This window comes from Pelobates fuscus, chromosome 2 (genome assembly GCF_036172605.1).
Source record: "Pelobates fuscus isolate aPelFus1 chromosome 2, aPelFus1.pri, whole genome shotgun sequence".
Taxonomy (NCBI): domain Eukaryota; kingdom Metazoa; phylum Chordata; class Amphibia; order Anura; family Pelobatidae; genus Pelobates; species Pelobates fuscus.
In genome coordinates, this window is record NC_086318.1 from 19,221,085 (window position 1) to 19,239,959 (window position 18,875).

Here is an 18,875-nt window from a genome sequence, read left to right on the forward strand (position 1 = left end):
ATGTGTAAAAGAGCAATTCTGAGCTAGAGTTCAAAAGTAGTGCTATCACTATAGAAACCAATGTGATGTTACAGCCAAGTACTCCAGTACGCTCAGGAATGCTAAAAATGGAAGCACCATTTGTAATGAGTGCTGTGATACGATGAGCCATAGTTTGGCACATTCTAGGCAGCCAATAGGAGACATAATCTCGGCCCAGATCATCTCTCATTGGCGGCACAGTGTTCTCATTTTACCTTCAGAGTGTCAGTTACAGCAGTTATGGTAAACACATTGATGGTTATTAGCCACTTACTGGGACGGGATTTGGGGCAGGCTGTTTCTCTTCTCATTTTCTGAGATGAATAGAAAAAAAGAAATAAATATATATTAAGAGTATACGTACAGGTAACACAAAATGACACAAATCCCTTTTATTTAGCATTAGTCTAAAATAAAAATAGACAATTTAAAGCATATTTACAGAAAACAGTATATGCAATAGTTAAATGGGGCTTCTGACACAAATAGATTCAATTACTGACTTTGTTTAACATCCGAAGTCAGCATATTTTTTACTTTTCTCTATGAGACGCTAAGAGAAGCATGATTCGACAAAAATCTTCAGGATTGAACGATGGAGGATTGGACTGCAGAGAGGAGACTATCTCATCCCTGGAGTGAAGGTACATATAATTGGATTTTTTTTTTAATAGAAAGAAAATGGGGCGGTAATCTAAATAGGATAAAGAACAATTGAAATGTTTAATTAAAAAAAACAACATAAAAACATAAAAATAAAAAGATATATATTTTTTAATTACCGTAGCATGTTCCTTTAACCGTGGTTTTGCTTGTTTTTTTATTTTTTTTTTTTAAATACTAAATAGTATTATTTTTTTTACTGCATTCTAGGATGCCTTAGTACAAGCAGAAGATTCTATGCTAATTAATATACTTGCCATACGTGTGTGCACACATGCAGCACTTTGCAAGTAATAACTAAGAGTTTATGGTCTTCTATGATATTTCACTGCACAACACCAACTTGGTAACGCCACTCTTTGCACAGAACTTGCAGCACAATACACTCCGTAAGCATTCAACAACAGACTACTTGAGCAAGGGGATGAGGAACTGTCACTTAAAGAGAAGTGGCAAACAGTTCCTCTTTAAATCCTAAGAATTTTGAGAAAGTATATTGTGAAGTGTGAGAAATAAAACTAAATGTTAAAACTCACAACTCATTATCCTGCAACTGGGGGCTGCCATCTTAGCTCCCTGTCAGTTATTGTTATAAGCTCTGCCCTGACAATCGGCATAGAGAGAGCCACCTCCATCTTAGCTCCCTGTCAATCATTGTTATAAGCTCCGCCCTTCACACCTGGCAGTCAGTATAGAGAGAGCCGCCTCCATCTTAGCTCCCTGTCAGTCATTGTTATAAGCTCCGCCCTTTACACCTGGCAGTCAGTATAGAGAGAGCCGCCTCAATCTTAGCTCCCTGTCAGTCATTGTTATAAGCTCCGCCCTTACACCTGGCAGTCAGTATAGAGAGAGCCGCCTCCATCTTAGCTCCCTGTCAGTCATTGTTATAAGCTCTGCCCTTTACACCTGGCAGTCAGTATAGAGAGAGCCGCCTCCATCTTAGCTCCCTGTCAGTCATTGTTATAAGCTCCACCCTTTATACCTGGCAGTCAGTATAGAGAGAGCCGCCTCCATCTTAGCTCCCTGTCAGTCATTGTTATAAGCTCTGCCCTTTACACCTGGCAGTCAGTATAGAGAGAGCCACCCCCATCTTAGCTCCCTGTCAGTCATTGTTATAAGCTCCACCCTTTATACCTGGCAGTCAGTATAGAGAGAGCCGCCTCCATCTTAGCCCCCTGTCAGTCATTGTTATAAGCTCCGCCCTTTACACCTGGCAGTCAGTATAGAGAGAGCCACCTCCATCTTAGCTCTATGTCCGTGATTGTTATAAGCTCCGCCCATTACACCTGGCAGTCAGTATATAGAGAGCCGCCTCCATCTTAGCTCCCTGTCAATCATTGTTATAAGCTCTGCCCTTTACACCTGGCAGTCAGTATAGAGAGAGCCGCCTCCATCTTAGCTCCCTGTCAATCATTGTTATAAGCTCCGCCCTTTACACCTGGCAGTCAGTATAGAGAGAGCCGCCTCCATCTTAGCTCCCTGTCAATCATTGTTATAAGCTCCGCCCTTTACACCTGGCAGTCAGTATAGAGAGAGCCATTCCATCTTAGCTCCCTGTCAGTCATTGTTATAAGCTCCGCCCTTTACACCTGGCAGTCAGTATAGAGAGAGCCACCTCCATCTTAGCTCCCTGTCAGTCATTGTTATAAGCTCCGCCCTTTACACCTGGCAGTCAGTATAGAGAGAGCCACCTCCATCTTAGCTCCCTGTCAATCATTGTTATAAGCTCCGCCCTTTACACCTGGCAGTCAGTATAGAGAGAGCCATTCCATCTTAGCTCCCTGTCAGTCATTGTTATAAGCTTGCACTTGGCTGTCGACATAGAGAAAGCATACAGCAGGGGTGCCCAAAAAGGTAGATCGCCAGATGTTTCAAAACCACAGCTTCCATGATGCTTTGTTATTATTAAGGCATGCTAAAGGCACGCAAAGCATCATGGGAGTTGTAGCTCTACAACTTCTGGGGGTCTACCTATTGGGTACCCCTGGCATACAGAGAAGAGGAGAATTCAGACAAATCGGGGTTATTTACTAACGTGAGGATTGTAAGAAGAAGTTTAAAGTCAATTCAAGCTGGAGCAACACATGAAAAGAGGTTAACCCACGTTACGGGTGCTTTTGAATGTTTTGTTCCATCGTAGTGACCGCCATGCCTGTAACTGTAATTAAAGAGATACAGGTGTCGATGAATATGTAGCATTGTTTAATTGTTATTTTATTACCTTTCCAGGGGTTGACAATGAGAGATTCCTTTGATTCATTTTTTAGTCGACAATAGCCATCTATCAGGTCAGCCATGTTTTCTGCAATGGCCAATGACGATGTTTTGATAGCTAGTGCCTGTAAAAACAAATATTACTGTTTGTAATAGCCATAGAGAGAGAATACAGATATTCACCCGGAGCATCATATATTACATATCCTTACAGACACGATTAAACCTTATCCCAGCCTGCATTGATCAGTGACATGGTGGTTTTGTCCATGTTCCCCCCTCATTACGCTCATATCACACCGGGGACCCTTGTAATATTGACCCTTTTTTAGGGGGCTTGGGAACTCAACATATCCCTGCCTGGTGGTGCCAGGAATTTACATTCACTGAAAGCGGTATTTACTAAAGTGTGAATTGCGGGGAATTCAGAGGGAATTTTAGGTTGCATTTTCAGTTACCATTGCCAATCTCAGACATAATAAAACACTAAACAAATAACATAAACAAATACTCACTATTCTTTTTATATTTTGCATTAGGTACTGGCAGAAATGTGCTAATCAAGCAGCAAGTTTTAGCGAGTTTTATAACAATGCATTATATCCACTCATTATTTTATCAAGTTGGTAGATCCCGTTAAAAATAATGAGTAATGTGTTCTATTAACACGCTTTGTGGAAGACATGTTTCTCTTGCTTATTTTTATACACTATATATCAGAGTCCGACATTCTGAACGCTACGCTGATCTTACATGATCAAAGCGCAATTAGGTCAATTAGACAGAACGTTCATTATTGTGACTTTTTTTCTACTAACATTCTAAATTTTAAAGGATTGGTTTCCAACTTGTGCCCCGTAGGTAACTGCTCACACAGATCACATCATATCCCATTCAGCATTGTCACTAGATCTTCCCATTCTAAACTAAGAGGAAGAGATATCTTCACAGGTTAACTCTCTCACTCCCAACGCACACTGTGCAGTCCAAATTTACCTGTGGGGCCCCAGATACCCCCAGTAACAGCAGGGACCGTCCATCCTCTAACGAGGAGCATTTGATAGACTTGATCTGTTTAAATTCTGCAAAACATGTTGGCTAAAGAGAAAAAAAAAAAAGATTTCATTGTGGATTCCGTTCGGAATAATTAAACTTAGGGCAATGTTTGCAAATATTATTAAACACATAAAATATGTTATAAATACACTATCTCTCTTACAGGTTCTGAGTGACCCAGGGGCGAATAGTTCTGCAAGACTAATTGATCCAAAATTCTTTGTTGAACAGTTATGTAAAACTTAGAAAAAGATTGTAAGAAGACGCAAATAACAATTACAATTTATCTAAACCACTATCATGAAAAGGACGCATTCAAAATAGTGAGCACTGGGTCAGGTGATCGACTAAAGCAGGGATGGGCAACCTTCGGCACTCCAGATGTTTGGACATCTCCCATAATGCAGGCAAAGCATCATGGGAGGTGTAGTCCACAACATCTGGACTGCCGAAGGTTGCCTACCCCTGGACCAGAGCAATGTTTTATTATGGAGACGTTCCAACAAATGTTTTTGTATCTCTGACTTGCTGGACATTTAGCCCCTTCATACACTGGGCATTTGAACGCACTGACATGTCTTCAATATGTTCTCTTACCTTGCCATCCTTAGTAGTAAGCTGCCGAATTCCTTTAGGACCGATGACAAGATCAACCGTGATACTCCATCCTTGCTAAGAGGTTAAAATATAAAGCTGAGTAAACCTTCTCCTGAACAAAACATCATTATTATCAAATGGATATTATCAACTGAAGTGCTAGTCACCTTTACATAACACACATTACTTTCACGTAGATAGTCCAATAAAACTGTGATTTACAATCAGTGTGCCTTGGGCCTCCTCCAAGTGTTCCACAATGACATTGATTTCAGGGGTGTTACCGGTTGAATGCAGTCTTTAAAAGGGTTTTTAAAAAGTGTCAGCATTGACAATTCAATAAAATGTTAATTTTGGCTGAAGAACCGATATATATCAAGTAAGCAAATGTGACATTTATAAGAAGCTGTTTTTTGTTGCCCTAACAAAACAAAAAAAACCTGTATTTTAATAAATTAGAGTGACTCTTCCTACCCTGCCCCCCACCCCATTAACTTAAAAAAAAAAAAAAAAGAAATGACTTCTGTTCCAGCACCGACGCCATGTTCTCGCCTCAGCTTGATCCTCTTCTGCTGACATCACACCCCCTAGCTACGACTAGAGGGATGAAGGGGAGAATGGGCTGAGGGGAGGACAGCGGAAGCATGGAGCGGAGGTCCACAAGTGGTTTTGGTGTTAAATGCTATAGTACATTGCTGCTCTCTGAGACGGAACTGAATGGGTTAAACTAGTACCAGCACAAGATCCATGTGTGCTTTTTGTTTGCCCATTGAGGATTTACGGTGACATAAACACATATATAGTGACACACATACACTGCCACGTAAACATATATAATTATACACATACAGATATACACACACAAAGTGACACACAAACACATATACACACACACATAATGACACTCACATCTGACACACATATACTGCTTGCTGATGGGAGTTTGGGGCAGGCTATCATCTTCTTCTGCTCTATGTGCTTAGTCCAAGCCTACACAGGAAGTGACCTGAACCTGATCTGACAGGGCCCATGATCAGAGATGCCCATCGAGCCACGCAATGGGACCCCTGCAACCAGGGCCGGACTGGCCCACCGGGATACCGGGAAATTTCCCGGTGGGCCGCGGCACCTGGGGCCGGCATGCAGTCACGGCCAGCCTTAGGATTGTGTGGGGAGAGCAGTGCGGCCGCACAATGCACCATGAGCGGCCGACACAGCTCATTGAAAAATTGGTCTTGCCTGTAATAAAACCGACAGAGGCGCTATGAGCAGAGCCTCTGTCGGGGGTTGGAACGCAGCTGCACGGACTTGCACTCGTGCTGCCTGTTGTACTGATCAGAGCAGCTCCGTGCGGCTCGTTCCAGGGGAAGTGACGTCATGAGTGAAAGGGCAGCACAAGCCGCGCGGAGCTGCTATGATAAGCAGTACAGGCAGCACGCTGATTTTATGAAGTTCTACATGAGGTACAGGTAAGGTCCTCATTACTCCATGGGCTGGAGTGGGGGAAATCATTAGAATCTGTAACTTCTAAAGGAGTGGGTTTAGAGGAGATTGGGGTACCATTTATGGGGAGAGGGATTAGGGTTTGATCTATTATAGTGTGATTGGGGTACCAACTATGATAGGAGGGTTGGGGAGAGGGTTTGGGGTACTGTACATATAGGGAGAGGGATTGGGGTACTGTATATAGGGAGAAAGATTGGGGTACTGTATATGGGGAGAGGGATTGGGGTACTGTATATAGGGAGAAAGATTGGGGTACTGTATATATAGGGAGAGAGATTGTGGTACTGTATATATAGGGAGAGGGATTGGGATACTGTATATGGGGAGAGGGATTGGGATACTGTATATAGGGAGAAAGATTGGGGTACTGTATAAAGGGAGAAAGATTGGGGTACTGTGTGTATATATAGGGAGAGAGATTGGGGTACTGTATATATAGGGAGAGGATTGGGGTACTGTATATAGGGAGAAAGATTGGGGTACTGTATATATAGGGAGAGAGATTGTGGTACTGTATATATAGGGAGAGGGATTTGGATACTGTATATGGGGAGAAAGATTGGGGTACTGTATATAGGGAGAAAGATTGGGGTACTGTGTGTATATATAGGGAGAGAGATTGGGGTACTGTATATATAGGGAGAGGATTGGGGTACTGTATATAGGTAGAGGGATTGGGGTACTGTATATATAGGGAGAGAGATTGGGGAACTATCTCTGAGGAGGGGAATGGAGGTACTATCTATGGGGGAGGATTGGGGTACTCTCTAGGGGGGAATGGGACTTGAGTGTTATCTATGGGGGGAGAATGGGGTGAGGAGAAAAATCAAGGCCAAGAGGAGAATGTAGTACTATCTATGGGAGAGATGAAGTGAGTGTTTCTACTATAGGGGGGGTTGGGTACTATCTATGGGGAAGAGGAGAAACATAGGCTATTAACTATGGGGGGATGGGCAACTAACTACAGAGAGCAGAGACTGGGCTTCTACCTATGAGAAATAGGGGAGAAAAATGGACTACAAGCTATGGGGCAGTAATGGGCTACTAGCTATTGGAGATGGGAATGGACTACAGACAATAAGGGATACAAATTCACCACTTCATTCACCCAGACAGTGCGAACCATACACAAACACCCCTTCTTATCTGCATTCACACACCAACATTTCCCTGCACTCCACTATCCTGCTCCAGTTACTAATTTATAAACGTAGAATATATATATAGCTCTGTGTATATATATATATATATATTTATATATGCACACACTCTTACACTCTACATGGTACAATGACTTATGGGGCTGGCATACATTTTTTTCCAGGGCTGCTTTGTATCCCCAGTCCGGCCCTGCCTGCAACTTGTGGCCCCTGATCCAAAGCCAGCTTCTACTATAATCTAACTAACTGCATCTCGTCCGAACTTGTCTGCTGCTGCGGTTTCTCTGAGTGTTCTATGTGAACCTGGAGCAGCAGGCAAATTAGGTTGAGCAACAGCTGGTCAAATATCAATAGAATCGGACTCAAAACTGTAAGGGTCACAGTTGCTCCAATGACCACATTTTCCCACCCCGGTCAGATTGGTGGTTTTTGTGTCATAGGTAAGCGGCTTTAATGTTATTTTTTGTTCAATGAATAAACAATACTTTAATTTACAAACGCACTTTTTTTTCTTTTAGTAATATTAATCATTTGTATTATTATGTAAGCAGATGTAATCAATGGTAAAATCATCAGAAAAAAAAAAAAACCAAATGATAGAAAAGATGAATATAAAGTGTCAGAAAGACTAATTATTTTTGTGCACTGCAGACAAGGCAGAGAAAAGGAGTGGAATAATAATGGGATGAGAACAGTTTTATACAAAAGAAAATGACACAAGTGGAACGTATGAAAACAGGAATGTGACAGTTTTCATACATAACCCCAAATGTAATTCCACAATTAGCATTTCAGCCTAGAAAAGTCAATGTTTACGTATAAGTCTATTGTCAGCTTACCATGAAAAGGATCGTATGCCACAAATTTGGACGTAAGTTACAAGTATTTGACACAAAGAGAAGTAGCTCCATCTACAGCATCTCCTCAGACACAAGCGGTTACAGTCAAACAAGCAATTAAACAAATTAGAAACTGGTGCAGAAACTTACCGCCAGTTCACATCTGAAGGTTTCCTGGTCAATAGACGTGAAGCTGGACAATGTGGTCAGAAACCTCATGATGCACTCTTCCTCTCGTAAAGAGCCGTACTGCTGGAACGTCTGTTGGATCATCTTACGGAACTGTTTCGGCTGAACAAAAAAAAAAAATACAACTCTGAATGAAAGCAGTGTAGTGCTGCGCACAACATAGTGATACAAAGGGGGAGGCTTGTATGAGGACAATTGCCCCCTGAGATACTAGCATATAGGGTTTCTTCTACTGGAACCTCACAGGATCATACTTTTGCTGATTAAAATCGATTTTATGTACATTGAGATGTTTGTCAGTTGAGTATTTCAGGAGTGAGGCAGGTCCTCTGCTAGTTTAACACTATCAGTTTGTGTGTCAGTTGGTGACCTGCCGTTTTTAAGGTCTCCGAGTCCGATTGGGCCACTGGGATATTTCTTGGGATCTCAGATTTTTCATGCAAACAAAAAGACATTAATTTGTAGTTGGACCTCAGACCAAACACCTGCCCCAAGTGATACACATATAATAATGGCAGCTCAGATGAGGATTCTATTTTTTGAGCATCCCACCCTGATGTGGCTTTCTGTATTCATTTAAGAGCCTGGAGCTATGTTAGTGTGCAACAGTATGTGTGTGGAGATCCCATATACAACACATGGCATGTCCATGGTGTGACCAACATCTCTTGTCCAGTCAGATGTTTCTCATACATAAGCATTGAGAACACCCCCAAAGCAATGACCGACCAAATAGCTTTGATGAATTATCTAATTAAAATATTGGATTTCCAAATTTCTAACAACTTTATGTTCAACATTTGTGTGTTTTATGCTCTCCTGTTCAGACAGCGCTGGTGTGTGGTGTGACGGGATTCACCATCGCACTGCGTGAGATATTTCACCGCACCTACACTAGATCACGCTTGTTATCTGGGCTGGAAACTGCAAGACTGCCACCAACACTTTCTCTATTAATATTTCTTATTTGCATTATGGCACAATAATGTCATTTACTGAAATCCATACCTTGAGACTTTCTTGCATCTGTTTTGGGAAGAACAAGTCCAGACCTACTTCTTTCCTTAAAAGAAAAAAAAAGTTGTGACTTGCGAGTCATTACAAATGTTTTACTGTGTATACATTGGTGATCGCTCATCTTTTATGATTATTTTATACTGTTCAGTTCTGGGAAGTCATTCATTTCCCTTTCTATAGTCTTGAGCTAAAGGATCACTTCAAGCACTATAACCACTACAGTTCACTGTAGTGATTATGTTATCAGTAGTGTAAAACAGTATGGCTTTTTACCTGGAGTTCACCAGGCGCTGCTCCCCGCCTCCACTACTGGCGCTGGGGAGTTGGTTCCTAAGCAAGGCATGGCTCACTGGCTGAGAGTGATTAGAAGTGTAGTGGTTAGGGTGTTTGGAGTGTTTCTTTAAAGCCATTCGCCTACTTGGAAATATCCCATTCCTGTATTAGCACTTCATTGGTGAGTGACACATTTGGTGGGCATGTGGCCCTCACAAGCTCTAAAAGCCATATGTGGCCACGTCTAGCAAAGGTCCTTGACTTCTCAGTACAAAAAACCCATAATTCCTCAGTTGTACTGTGAAGAATCAGATCTGAGGGTTTCATTCACTAATCATTGACTTGTAGTGAAATTTAGGCTAAACACGTCATACGTGATTATAACTTAATTGATGATTTCTTTCCAAATCACTTATTTTGGCCTACAGTTTGTATTTCGGGTTTTGCTGTTTTTAGTAAATAAAGATTTTGACTCATTAAATCTACCTCCAGAAACCTATATCCAACGAATGTTCTATAAAGAGATTGTCAGTAATAATAAATGTAACAATGGTTTGTCCAAGTGCTTAAGGGTATTCGTTGCTTAAAACTATATGACTGTGAAACGCAGCAGGTAGGGGCTAAAACGTTTATACAAGGGGGGCATTGTACCCCCGCAGCCCACACCTATTAGATAAAAGTGACTTTCTTAATGTTGATCTTTCACCTGTTTAGTAGATAACTCCCAAGTTTTCTATCCTTACATGGGATATTTAAGGATACCAAATTAGGGAGATAGTTACTAAACAGCTGAAATATCAAAATTAAGAAAAGCCTGTGTGTTAATTTAATAGTTTAATATATAACTCTCTCATTTTCTATCCTTGAAATTAATTTGAGGGGGCGTGGTCTGACCGTCGATGAGACTAGACGTGTCTCACTAGGGCTCCCGACGAACGCGCCCAAATAGCTTACAAAAGCGACCTTTTTCGAAAATTCTACCCTAACATTGCTCCGCAATGGAGAAGAGAAGTACCAAAAAGCTGTCCAAGAAGGGACCTGATTCTGGGGGCACCGTTCTGGACCTCATGTCGGCACAGAAACAGAGCCGCCCGGGGACCCAAGATGGCGCTGGTACTACCCCGCAAACCTCTCCTCGTGCAGACAGGGAGGCATCCCCTGAGAACCGGGACTCGATCCTGGCAAAGTTGGCGGAGGTTAGGGCCTTCCTAGCCGGCGAAATTGCGAATAGTACAGCGATCCTGCAGGCAGAGATCGGTGCCCTGGGAGAACGGACGTCGAAACTAGAGGACCGCGCAGAGGCCTTAACGCAGGCCCATAATGCCGTAGTGGAGCGAGTGAACGGCGTGTCTGCTCATATGGTGGACATGGACCTCGCCCTTGAAGATATGGCTAACCGGTCCAGGAGAAACAATGTCCGTATGAGGGGCCTGCCGGAAAGCTCCGATGAAGACCTACAGGGGCTTATACTTACCATCCTGAAGCCACTGCTCCCGCAATTACCGGAGGAACGCTGGCACATGGAAAGGGCCCACCGGGCGCTCAGGAGTCAACGGCGCGACAACAACTCCCCACGTGATGTTATAATCCGCTTCTTTTACTATAGCACTAAAGAAGCGCTCATGAAAAAGAGCCGTGAAGGGCCCATACTGTACGCTGGTGAGATGGTTTCCCTCTACCATGACTTGGCCCCCTCCACGCTGCAACGGAGAAGGGACTGGCGACCCATTACAGAAGCCCTGAGAGGAGCAGGCGTCAAATATGCGTGGGGATTCCCCTTCAAGTTGATGGTGTTCCGGGGAGACCGGGCGCACGTCCTTACTCCGGGAGGAGATCCCCACCGGCTACTGAGCGGCCTCGGCATTCAACCGCCTTCGGATCTCCCTGACGTGGCGATGTATCCTGCGGACCTTCCCCTGATGCCTCAGGAGTGGCGAGCAGCGGGACGGAGAGGTCACCGATAAATGCAGAGGGTATCGTACTATCTAGCCCCCTTTTTTTGTGATTTTCTTTGTGGGTTTTTTCTCCCCTTCGTTGGAATGAGGGCACTGGGCCTGGAGGAGGATGCGGTGTCTACCTCCCCCCTCTTTTTGGGGTGGGGAACGGGTTGGGCCCCCGGTTTCGGGTTTGGGATTTGGTTTTTTCCCGTATTCCCCTCACGGACTCCCTGCTAGGCTTTTCGTTTTTCGGATCCGGGGTCCTGTATTTACAACGGGGGCGGATGGGTGCCACTGTCCCGCTCATTGCCTTGGGACCTAACAGAGACATGAGGGCTTGGATCGGGCCTTTTTTCTTTTGTTTTTTCTTCCGCTAGCTTGGGTGGGGACCGGGTTTTTACTCTTCGCTACACTCCGGATGCCATGCACCTGGGCCTACCACCCCGCATGATGCCCTTGATGCCCTTGGTGACGAACTTTCCACCCGGGTGGATCCGGGCTTACCCCTATGGGACTGGTTACCTGTTTGTTGTTGTACTGGTTCTGTATGTTCTACGCCGCTGCTGCCCCTTGGGGGGATACGTCTCCCCCATGCCGCTGCAGCGGAGGTTTTCAATGGTGCCTTCCGCCCCTCCCCTGATACGGCGGTAGTGGTTTTTGTATTGCAGTGGGTTGTGGTGGAGAGTTGCCCCCCCGGGGGGAATGGGGACGGAAGTACCCACGATAAAGAATTGGCAAATTACTTTAAAAAAAATAAATAAATAAAAAAATTATCATAATAATAGAAACCCATACAAAAATAAATTCAATGTATATGTGTTTATGTACGAATAAGGGGACAAACAGGGAATTTAAGTAAATTGTAATCCATGTATAGTAAAGCTGACGGAATTTCCATCTTCCCAAAACGTAAAGAAACCTGATAGGAAAATAATAATGCGATGATGATGTTTACTACCACTAATAGAAGTTACACTTCCCCACAATGTAAAGACCCCTAAAAGGAAAGTTAAAATAGCGACTTCAGCTATAATATTACTAAACTGTATATATACCCTGTTGGCCCTCCATACTGATTAGGGGGGGGGGTGGGGGGGGGGGAAACTTGTTTTGTGTTTCAGTTCAGGGGCGAGTGGGGATGAAGTATCGGTAGTAGGGTAGAGCGACTTGCCGGGCCGCCCTTCGCACGTGTTGCGGTGGGTGCCTTGGGGTCCCCTGTGATTTTGCTAAGTAACACCTCCGCAACTACCCTACCAGCCTACCCCGCAGAGCCATCTTTATATGGGGGGGTGGGATGGGGAGATGTAGGTGAGCGGGCCGTTAAGGGAAGATAATAAAAATAATAAAAATAATACTTAAACGTTGAATAAATAAAAATAACTGCCATCTGTAAAACTGAAAAACCCGTAAACAAACAACGGAAAATTTATGTGAGAAGAAAACCACAACATATAGCAAGGGGACCAGGTCCCGAATAATACTATGCGGAGGCGAATAACCTGTATGTTCGCACCGCAGCACCAATAGGTTTGCAGACCACTTTACTTGCTTGAGAGGTCCTCACTCGCTACTTGATTCTTTAATTAGGACGCAACAGGTTAGGGTATTCCGGAACTAATCACCCCAGGATCTATACCCATCTGGCTAAGGTCCTAGGGGCGTTTTTATTCCTGGTGCCCTTTGAGAGATATAGGATCGCCTTCGCAAGAGGGATCTAGCGAATAATAATTGGAAAATATACTATGTTACCCTGGTTCTCGACGTATTCTGTATGGTATGTTTTGCCTTGTGTTGTTTTATTTAATGTATTAATGTATTATGTATATGCGTGTACAACTTGAATGTGATGTACTGACACAGCCTAAGGAGGGTGGGTAGCGACGGGGCACGTTAGGTAGCTTTGCCTAAATGGGGACCTTAAATTTTGCTGCCGTGGCTCCTGCCAGTATCGATTAGGGGTGAGCGGTGAGGTCCCAAGGTTTAAGGGAGGGGGGGTTTTATAGAGGGCCTTAGGGGAGGTCATATTGGGGCTTTTTGCTTAACACCTTTGAGCATGGCCCCACCTGTCACCACGACACTTGGATGGGATCCCCTCATTTCTTATGCACTTGGGCCCACCTCCCTTTCGGAATTGAAGCAGGGATGTGCACCGTTTGACGCAGAGGCGCACCCCCTCCTTTTGGGCGCGGATCAGGAGGGAGGCGGGAGAGTTTTTTTTTGAGGAGACCCCTTGGTTTTGAGCTAGGTGGATGTCTCATCTGTGGCCCTTGAGGGATGGGTGGGGCCTACACGGGGAACAGGATATGTATCTTCAATGTTGAACGGGGTGGGAGACGGGAGGTGACCCTACGTATGCATCCCTCGACCACTGCAGGAAGGATAATGGGGGGTTGGCACTGGGAGGAGGACTAAGGTTCGGTATAGGGAAGTATTGCGATAGAACAGAAGGTCACTATAGGATTTCCTGGGCGCGTGGGAGGCGGGACTCTAGGGATCCTCAGTTCCCTTCACACGTTGATCGTGAGGGGGAAGTGGGCACACGCCACCCATATTTTTTCTGGCATTTTGTAAGACCAGATTTTTTCGTTTGTTTTTTCTCGTCATGTCGGACGGGGTCCGGATGATATCTCTGTTTTTCTTTTCTCTTCTTTTTCTCTCTCTCTCTTTACCTTCTGTATCCTCCTTCTATAGGGCTCAGGGGGGGGCGGGCGAGCTACTAGCCCTGGACGGGGGTTCGGACGCTCGACTAGCGACTATTTGTACGGACAAGGGCGCAGCAGTATTAGCAGAGTTCGTCGTGCTTCGGAATGGAGATTAAGCTTACCACTCTGAATGTTAAGGGCCTTAACGCCCCTAAAAAGAGACGTCTCCTGTTTCGGGCCTTGAAAAGGATGGACTCGGACATAGCGTACTTACAAGAGACCCACCTCCCCAAACAGGCTACTTTCAGCTTAAGAGATCATATATATACGGGTTCATTTGAAGCTAGATCCTACCGTAAACGGAATGGGGTGGCCATAGTTATTCGACGTACTTGCCCCTTCCAGGTGCTTGCCCAGGATGTAGACCTAGAGGGACGATACATTATTGTCTCGGGGACCCTACACTCTCACAACATCCATTTGATTAATATATATGCCCCGAATCAGCCAGATGCAGGGTTTTGGGATAAGCTGCGAGGTAAGATTGCCGCATTGCCTCATGGTATGATCCTTATGGGGGGAGACTTTAATGCCGCCCCGTGTCCGGCGATAGATAGGAGCTCACGGGATGGAGGCCCGAGATCGCAGGGGAGGGGGGGGCAGGACCGCCTGCTGAAGGCATTCATGGCGAGCACGGGATTGATCGATGTATGGAGGGCGCAACATCCGCTGGACCGGGAGTATACGTTTTACTCGGCCCCCCATAGAACTTACTCCAGGATTGACTTCTTCTTGATTAACGCGACGGGCATGCCCAGGATAGTGGGATCGGAGGTTGGGAACATATCCTGGTCTGACCATGCGGATGCCTCTATCATACTTGGTAATTTATGCGTCACGAGCCCTTGGAGCTGGAGGCTAAATGCGTCGTTGCTGCGGGATACGATGATAATAGAAGACGTTCGAACGGCTATAACAAATTACTTTAATGAGAACACCACCCCGGACGTGAGCATTAGCACTGTATGGGCAGCGCATAAGGCGGTCATAAGGGGGAACTTGATCAAATTGGCCACGAGGAAGAAGAAACTGAAGCACCAACAACTGGAGACTTTGTTAAAACAGCTGCGGAACCTTGAACAAAAACACCAATCTGCCCCGGACGATGAGACTCTCGGCCGCCTAGAGGCGGTTCGTAGGAACATACGTACCCTTCTGCTTGATGACGCGGCTCGAGCCATGACGTGGTCCAGGCGTACATACTTTGATAAGGCAAATAAAATGGACACGCTCCTGGCTAGGACGTTGCGGCCCAGGCACAGCAGATCCCACATTATGGCCATCAGGCATCCGGATGGCACTACAAAAACAAAACCGGCTGATATTGCAAAGGTGTTTGAGGACTTCTACGGGCAACTGTACAATCACACACCGGACGGGTCAGCTCAGGAGAGACGAGGGGACGATGACATCTCGCGATACCTTGAAGGTCTGGGAATGACCAGACTGACGGGGGAGGCGGCCGAAAGCCTGGCTGCAGAAATTAGCGTAGAAGAAGTTGACAAAGCAATAACAAGTCTAAAAGGCAATAAGGCACCAGGCCCAGACGGATTCGATGGGACGTATTATAAAACTTTTAGGGAAGAGCTTACGCCCCGACTGGTGACGTTATTCAACTACTTACGGCAAGGGGGAAGGTTAGATCCGGGGATGGCATTGGCTACGATAATACTGTTGCCCAAACCGGATAAGGACGTACTCCAACCTGAAAATTATAGGCCTATCTCATTGATTAACCAGGACCTAAAGATATTGGCCAAAATACAGGCGGATAGACTGAATCCGCTCCTGACTTCACTTATCCATGCCGATCAAGTCGGGTTCATCCAGGGTCGGCAACTGTTCGAAAACACCAGAAGGACTACCGATCTAATCTGGAAGCAAGTGGCGACAGGTACACCTTCTCTAGTGGTCTCGATTGATGCGGAGAAGGCCTTCGATAGGGTTCGGTGGAACTTTTTGTTTTCGGTATTGACACATCTGGGGATTCCGGAAGAGTTTATGCAAATAACGAAGGCAATGTATCATGATGTCAGGGCACAGATACAAATAACAGGTGCCCCCCTGACTCCCTTCAGGTTGCATAATGGAACCAGACAAGGGTGCCCACTGTCCCCCATCCTCTTTGTCCTGGCTCTGGAACCCCTACTTCAGGCGATACGCAGACACCCAAACATAGGCGGAGTCAGGGTAGGGGGAGAAGAATTCACGGTCGCTGCTTATGCGGACGACGTCCTCCTTACCCTGACGAACCCAATCGAGTCACTAGCGGCATTACAGGGAGTCATAAGTGAATACGGGGGCCTATCTGGTTACAAGGCAAATATACAAAAATCAAGTGCGATGCCCATAGGACTGACTGCGGCTGAGGTGGCTTGGATACAGGCAACACACCGTCTAAGGCTAGAACCGAACTCCTTCAAATACCTGGGAGTCCACCTGACGGCGGATCCAGGTCAACTATACTCTAGCAACTACGACCCCATGTTCAGGACCCTGATAGGAGACCTGGAAAACTGGTCGGACAAGCCAATCTCGTGGCTGGGACGTATTCATTCGGTGAAAATGAATATTCTTCCGCGCCTGTTATTCTTATTCCAGGCTCTCCCTGTACGGGTCACGAAATCTCAATTAGTTCCGTTACAGCGGGCGATCTGCGACTTTGTGTGGCACAATAAAAGGCATAGAATAGCCAGACAAATCCTTTATAGGCGGAAGGATAGAGGAGGATTGGGACTACCAAACCTCTATTATTATTATTTGGCGGCCCAACTGTCTCAGGTGGTCATGTGGCATTCCCCTGTTGGGGAACGGAGGTGGGTAGAGATTGAATCACTGCTAGTGGGTATAGACGTCCCCCAATTTACGGTGTGGGTCCCAAAAGAACATAGGCCCATGATAAGGGCGACATGCCCGTCTATACTTAATTCAATTCGGTTGTGGGATGCGAACTGCGATAAATTTAGACTCGCCTCCTCTCCATCCCCTATGGTTCCGATACTCAGAAATAGAGAGTTTCCGCCTGGAATGGCCCCTAGAAACTTCCGAAGTATTGAAAGGGCAGGGCTACAACGCTTGTACCAGCTGTATAAAGACAAGGAAATTGTACCATTTGAAGATCTCCAACGCGACAACCACCTGACCCCAGCTGACTTTTTTAGATATGTACAGATCAGGGACTTCGCTAGAAAACCCAGGATTAGAACAGCAGCCCAGAGTCCGCTCACTTTCTATGAGAAGCTTTGTAGAGATGGTGCTACCCCTAAAGGATTGATTACGCTTCTCTATGCTCATCTTAGCACGGAGACTAAGGAATGGGGTAGATTGAAGTACATAGATAGGTGGGAGTCGGACCTGGGGGAGGAACTGGAGGGAATTGAGTGGCAGGAGATTTGGGAAGCAACCAAAAGTGCGTCCATCTGCGTCACGCAACAGGAGCAGGCATGGAAAACCATGCTTAGGTGGTATACCACTCCGGTAACTTTGCACAAAATGGGTAAAATAGTTACGGATGATTGCTGGAGGGGATGCGGACTCCGAGGCACATATCTCCACATGTGGTGGGGATGCCCGAAAATACATGGATTTTGGAAGTCTGTTGAAGACCTAATCCAGCAGACGTTTAGCAAGCTCCTAGTCATGGACCCGTGGATATATTTGTTAAACAGATCTATAGAGGGATGGACGAGACGGGAACGGAAATTGGTACGGGTAATGACTTTGAGTGCACGCAGAGTCATCGCTGCGGCATGGCTTTCGCCTGGAGGCCCAGAGATCCAGGGGGTGATTTCTAGGATAAGGGACAGCAGAATTATGGACGACCTGACTGCTAGGTTGAGGGGGACTACCGCTAGTTTCCATAAGATTTGGGAACCATGGGACTCTAGCATAATAGGCTCCAGTGGCGACTGAGGAGAAGGACGTATAGTGAGGACCAGGATATAGTACCGAGTGGTCTAGCATTAAGGGAGACCTCAATGGCTTCGCTCGCCTCCCTCACCCCTAGCCCTTTCACCTTTTTGCTCCTCTCTCCTTCTTTTCTCCCCTATCCTTTGCTAACTCTTTTCTTTTTCTCTTCTTCTACCTCTTCACTTTCCACATCTAGTTGTTTTCCTTTTCGACGTTTATTGTTGTCTCAATTCCTGTGTTTGTTTTTATTTTTTCTCTCTCCCACAGGCATAAGTATGCTGATGGAGAATTGAGGATGCCTAAAGTTCACTAAAGCATTGATATGATTAGGGCTCCTACTACAGATATAGTGCCTGAATAAAATTACAAAATCCACGATAGGGGGCGGGACATGTAGAAAGTATACCGAGGCATAGCAAGTGGGCTGATGTCAGTATTGGTATTTCCAAATTTGAGCCCGGGTATTCTGATCTTATACGAAAGCCTCACGGGTATATTGCTCTGGCTATGCCTATCGAGGGCTCAGCGTGGAATTTTAAGAAACCATACAATCCTCGAACGGGGATAAGTCTTTTCCAGAATTTATACAGTGGTTTGCGCTGTCGTCTACTGTCAATGATTGTGTGTACGAGGTTGAAGTATTGGCTATTGGCTTCTGCGCAAGCCTTCAAGTTGTTTTAATCTTGCCTTACCTATCGTGTGCAAAAATAAAGAATTTAAAAAAAAAAAAAAAAAGAAATTAATTTGAATTTATTAGATTTTATCCATTTGTTTTCTGTTGATTCCCCCCGC

The 18,875-nt window shown here is 45.2% G+C and overlaps 1 protein-coding gene across 3 annotated transcripts in view; it reads right to left on the bottom strand.

The window, feature by feature from the left end:
* The window catches only part of PTK2B (protein tyrosine kinase 2 beta), a 143,103-nt gene that overhangs the window by 39,962 nt on the left and 84,266 nt on the right, over nucleotides 1-18,875 (bottom strand). For all 3 annotated transcript variants that reach the window (XM_063441980.1, XM_063441978.1, XM_063441979.1), the window contains 6 exons: nucleotides 9,254-9,308; nucleotides 8,207-8,347; nucleotides 4,552-4,626; nucleotides 3,895-3,996; nucleotides 2,906-3,023; nucleotides 296-335 (listed from right to left, as the gene is read on the bottom strand). In XM_063441980.1, coding sequence (XP_063298050.1) covers nucleotides 296-335; nucleotides 2,906-3,023; nucleotides 3,895-3,996; nucleotides 4,552-4,626; nucleotides 8,207-8,347; nucleotides 9,254-9,308 — 531 coding nt within the window. The remainder of the gene's footprint in view (nucleotides 1-295; nucleotides 336-2,905; nucleotides 3,024-3,894; nucleotides 3,997-4,551; nucleotides 4,627-8,206; nucleotides 8,348-9,253; nucleotides 9,309-18,875) is intronic.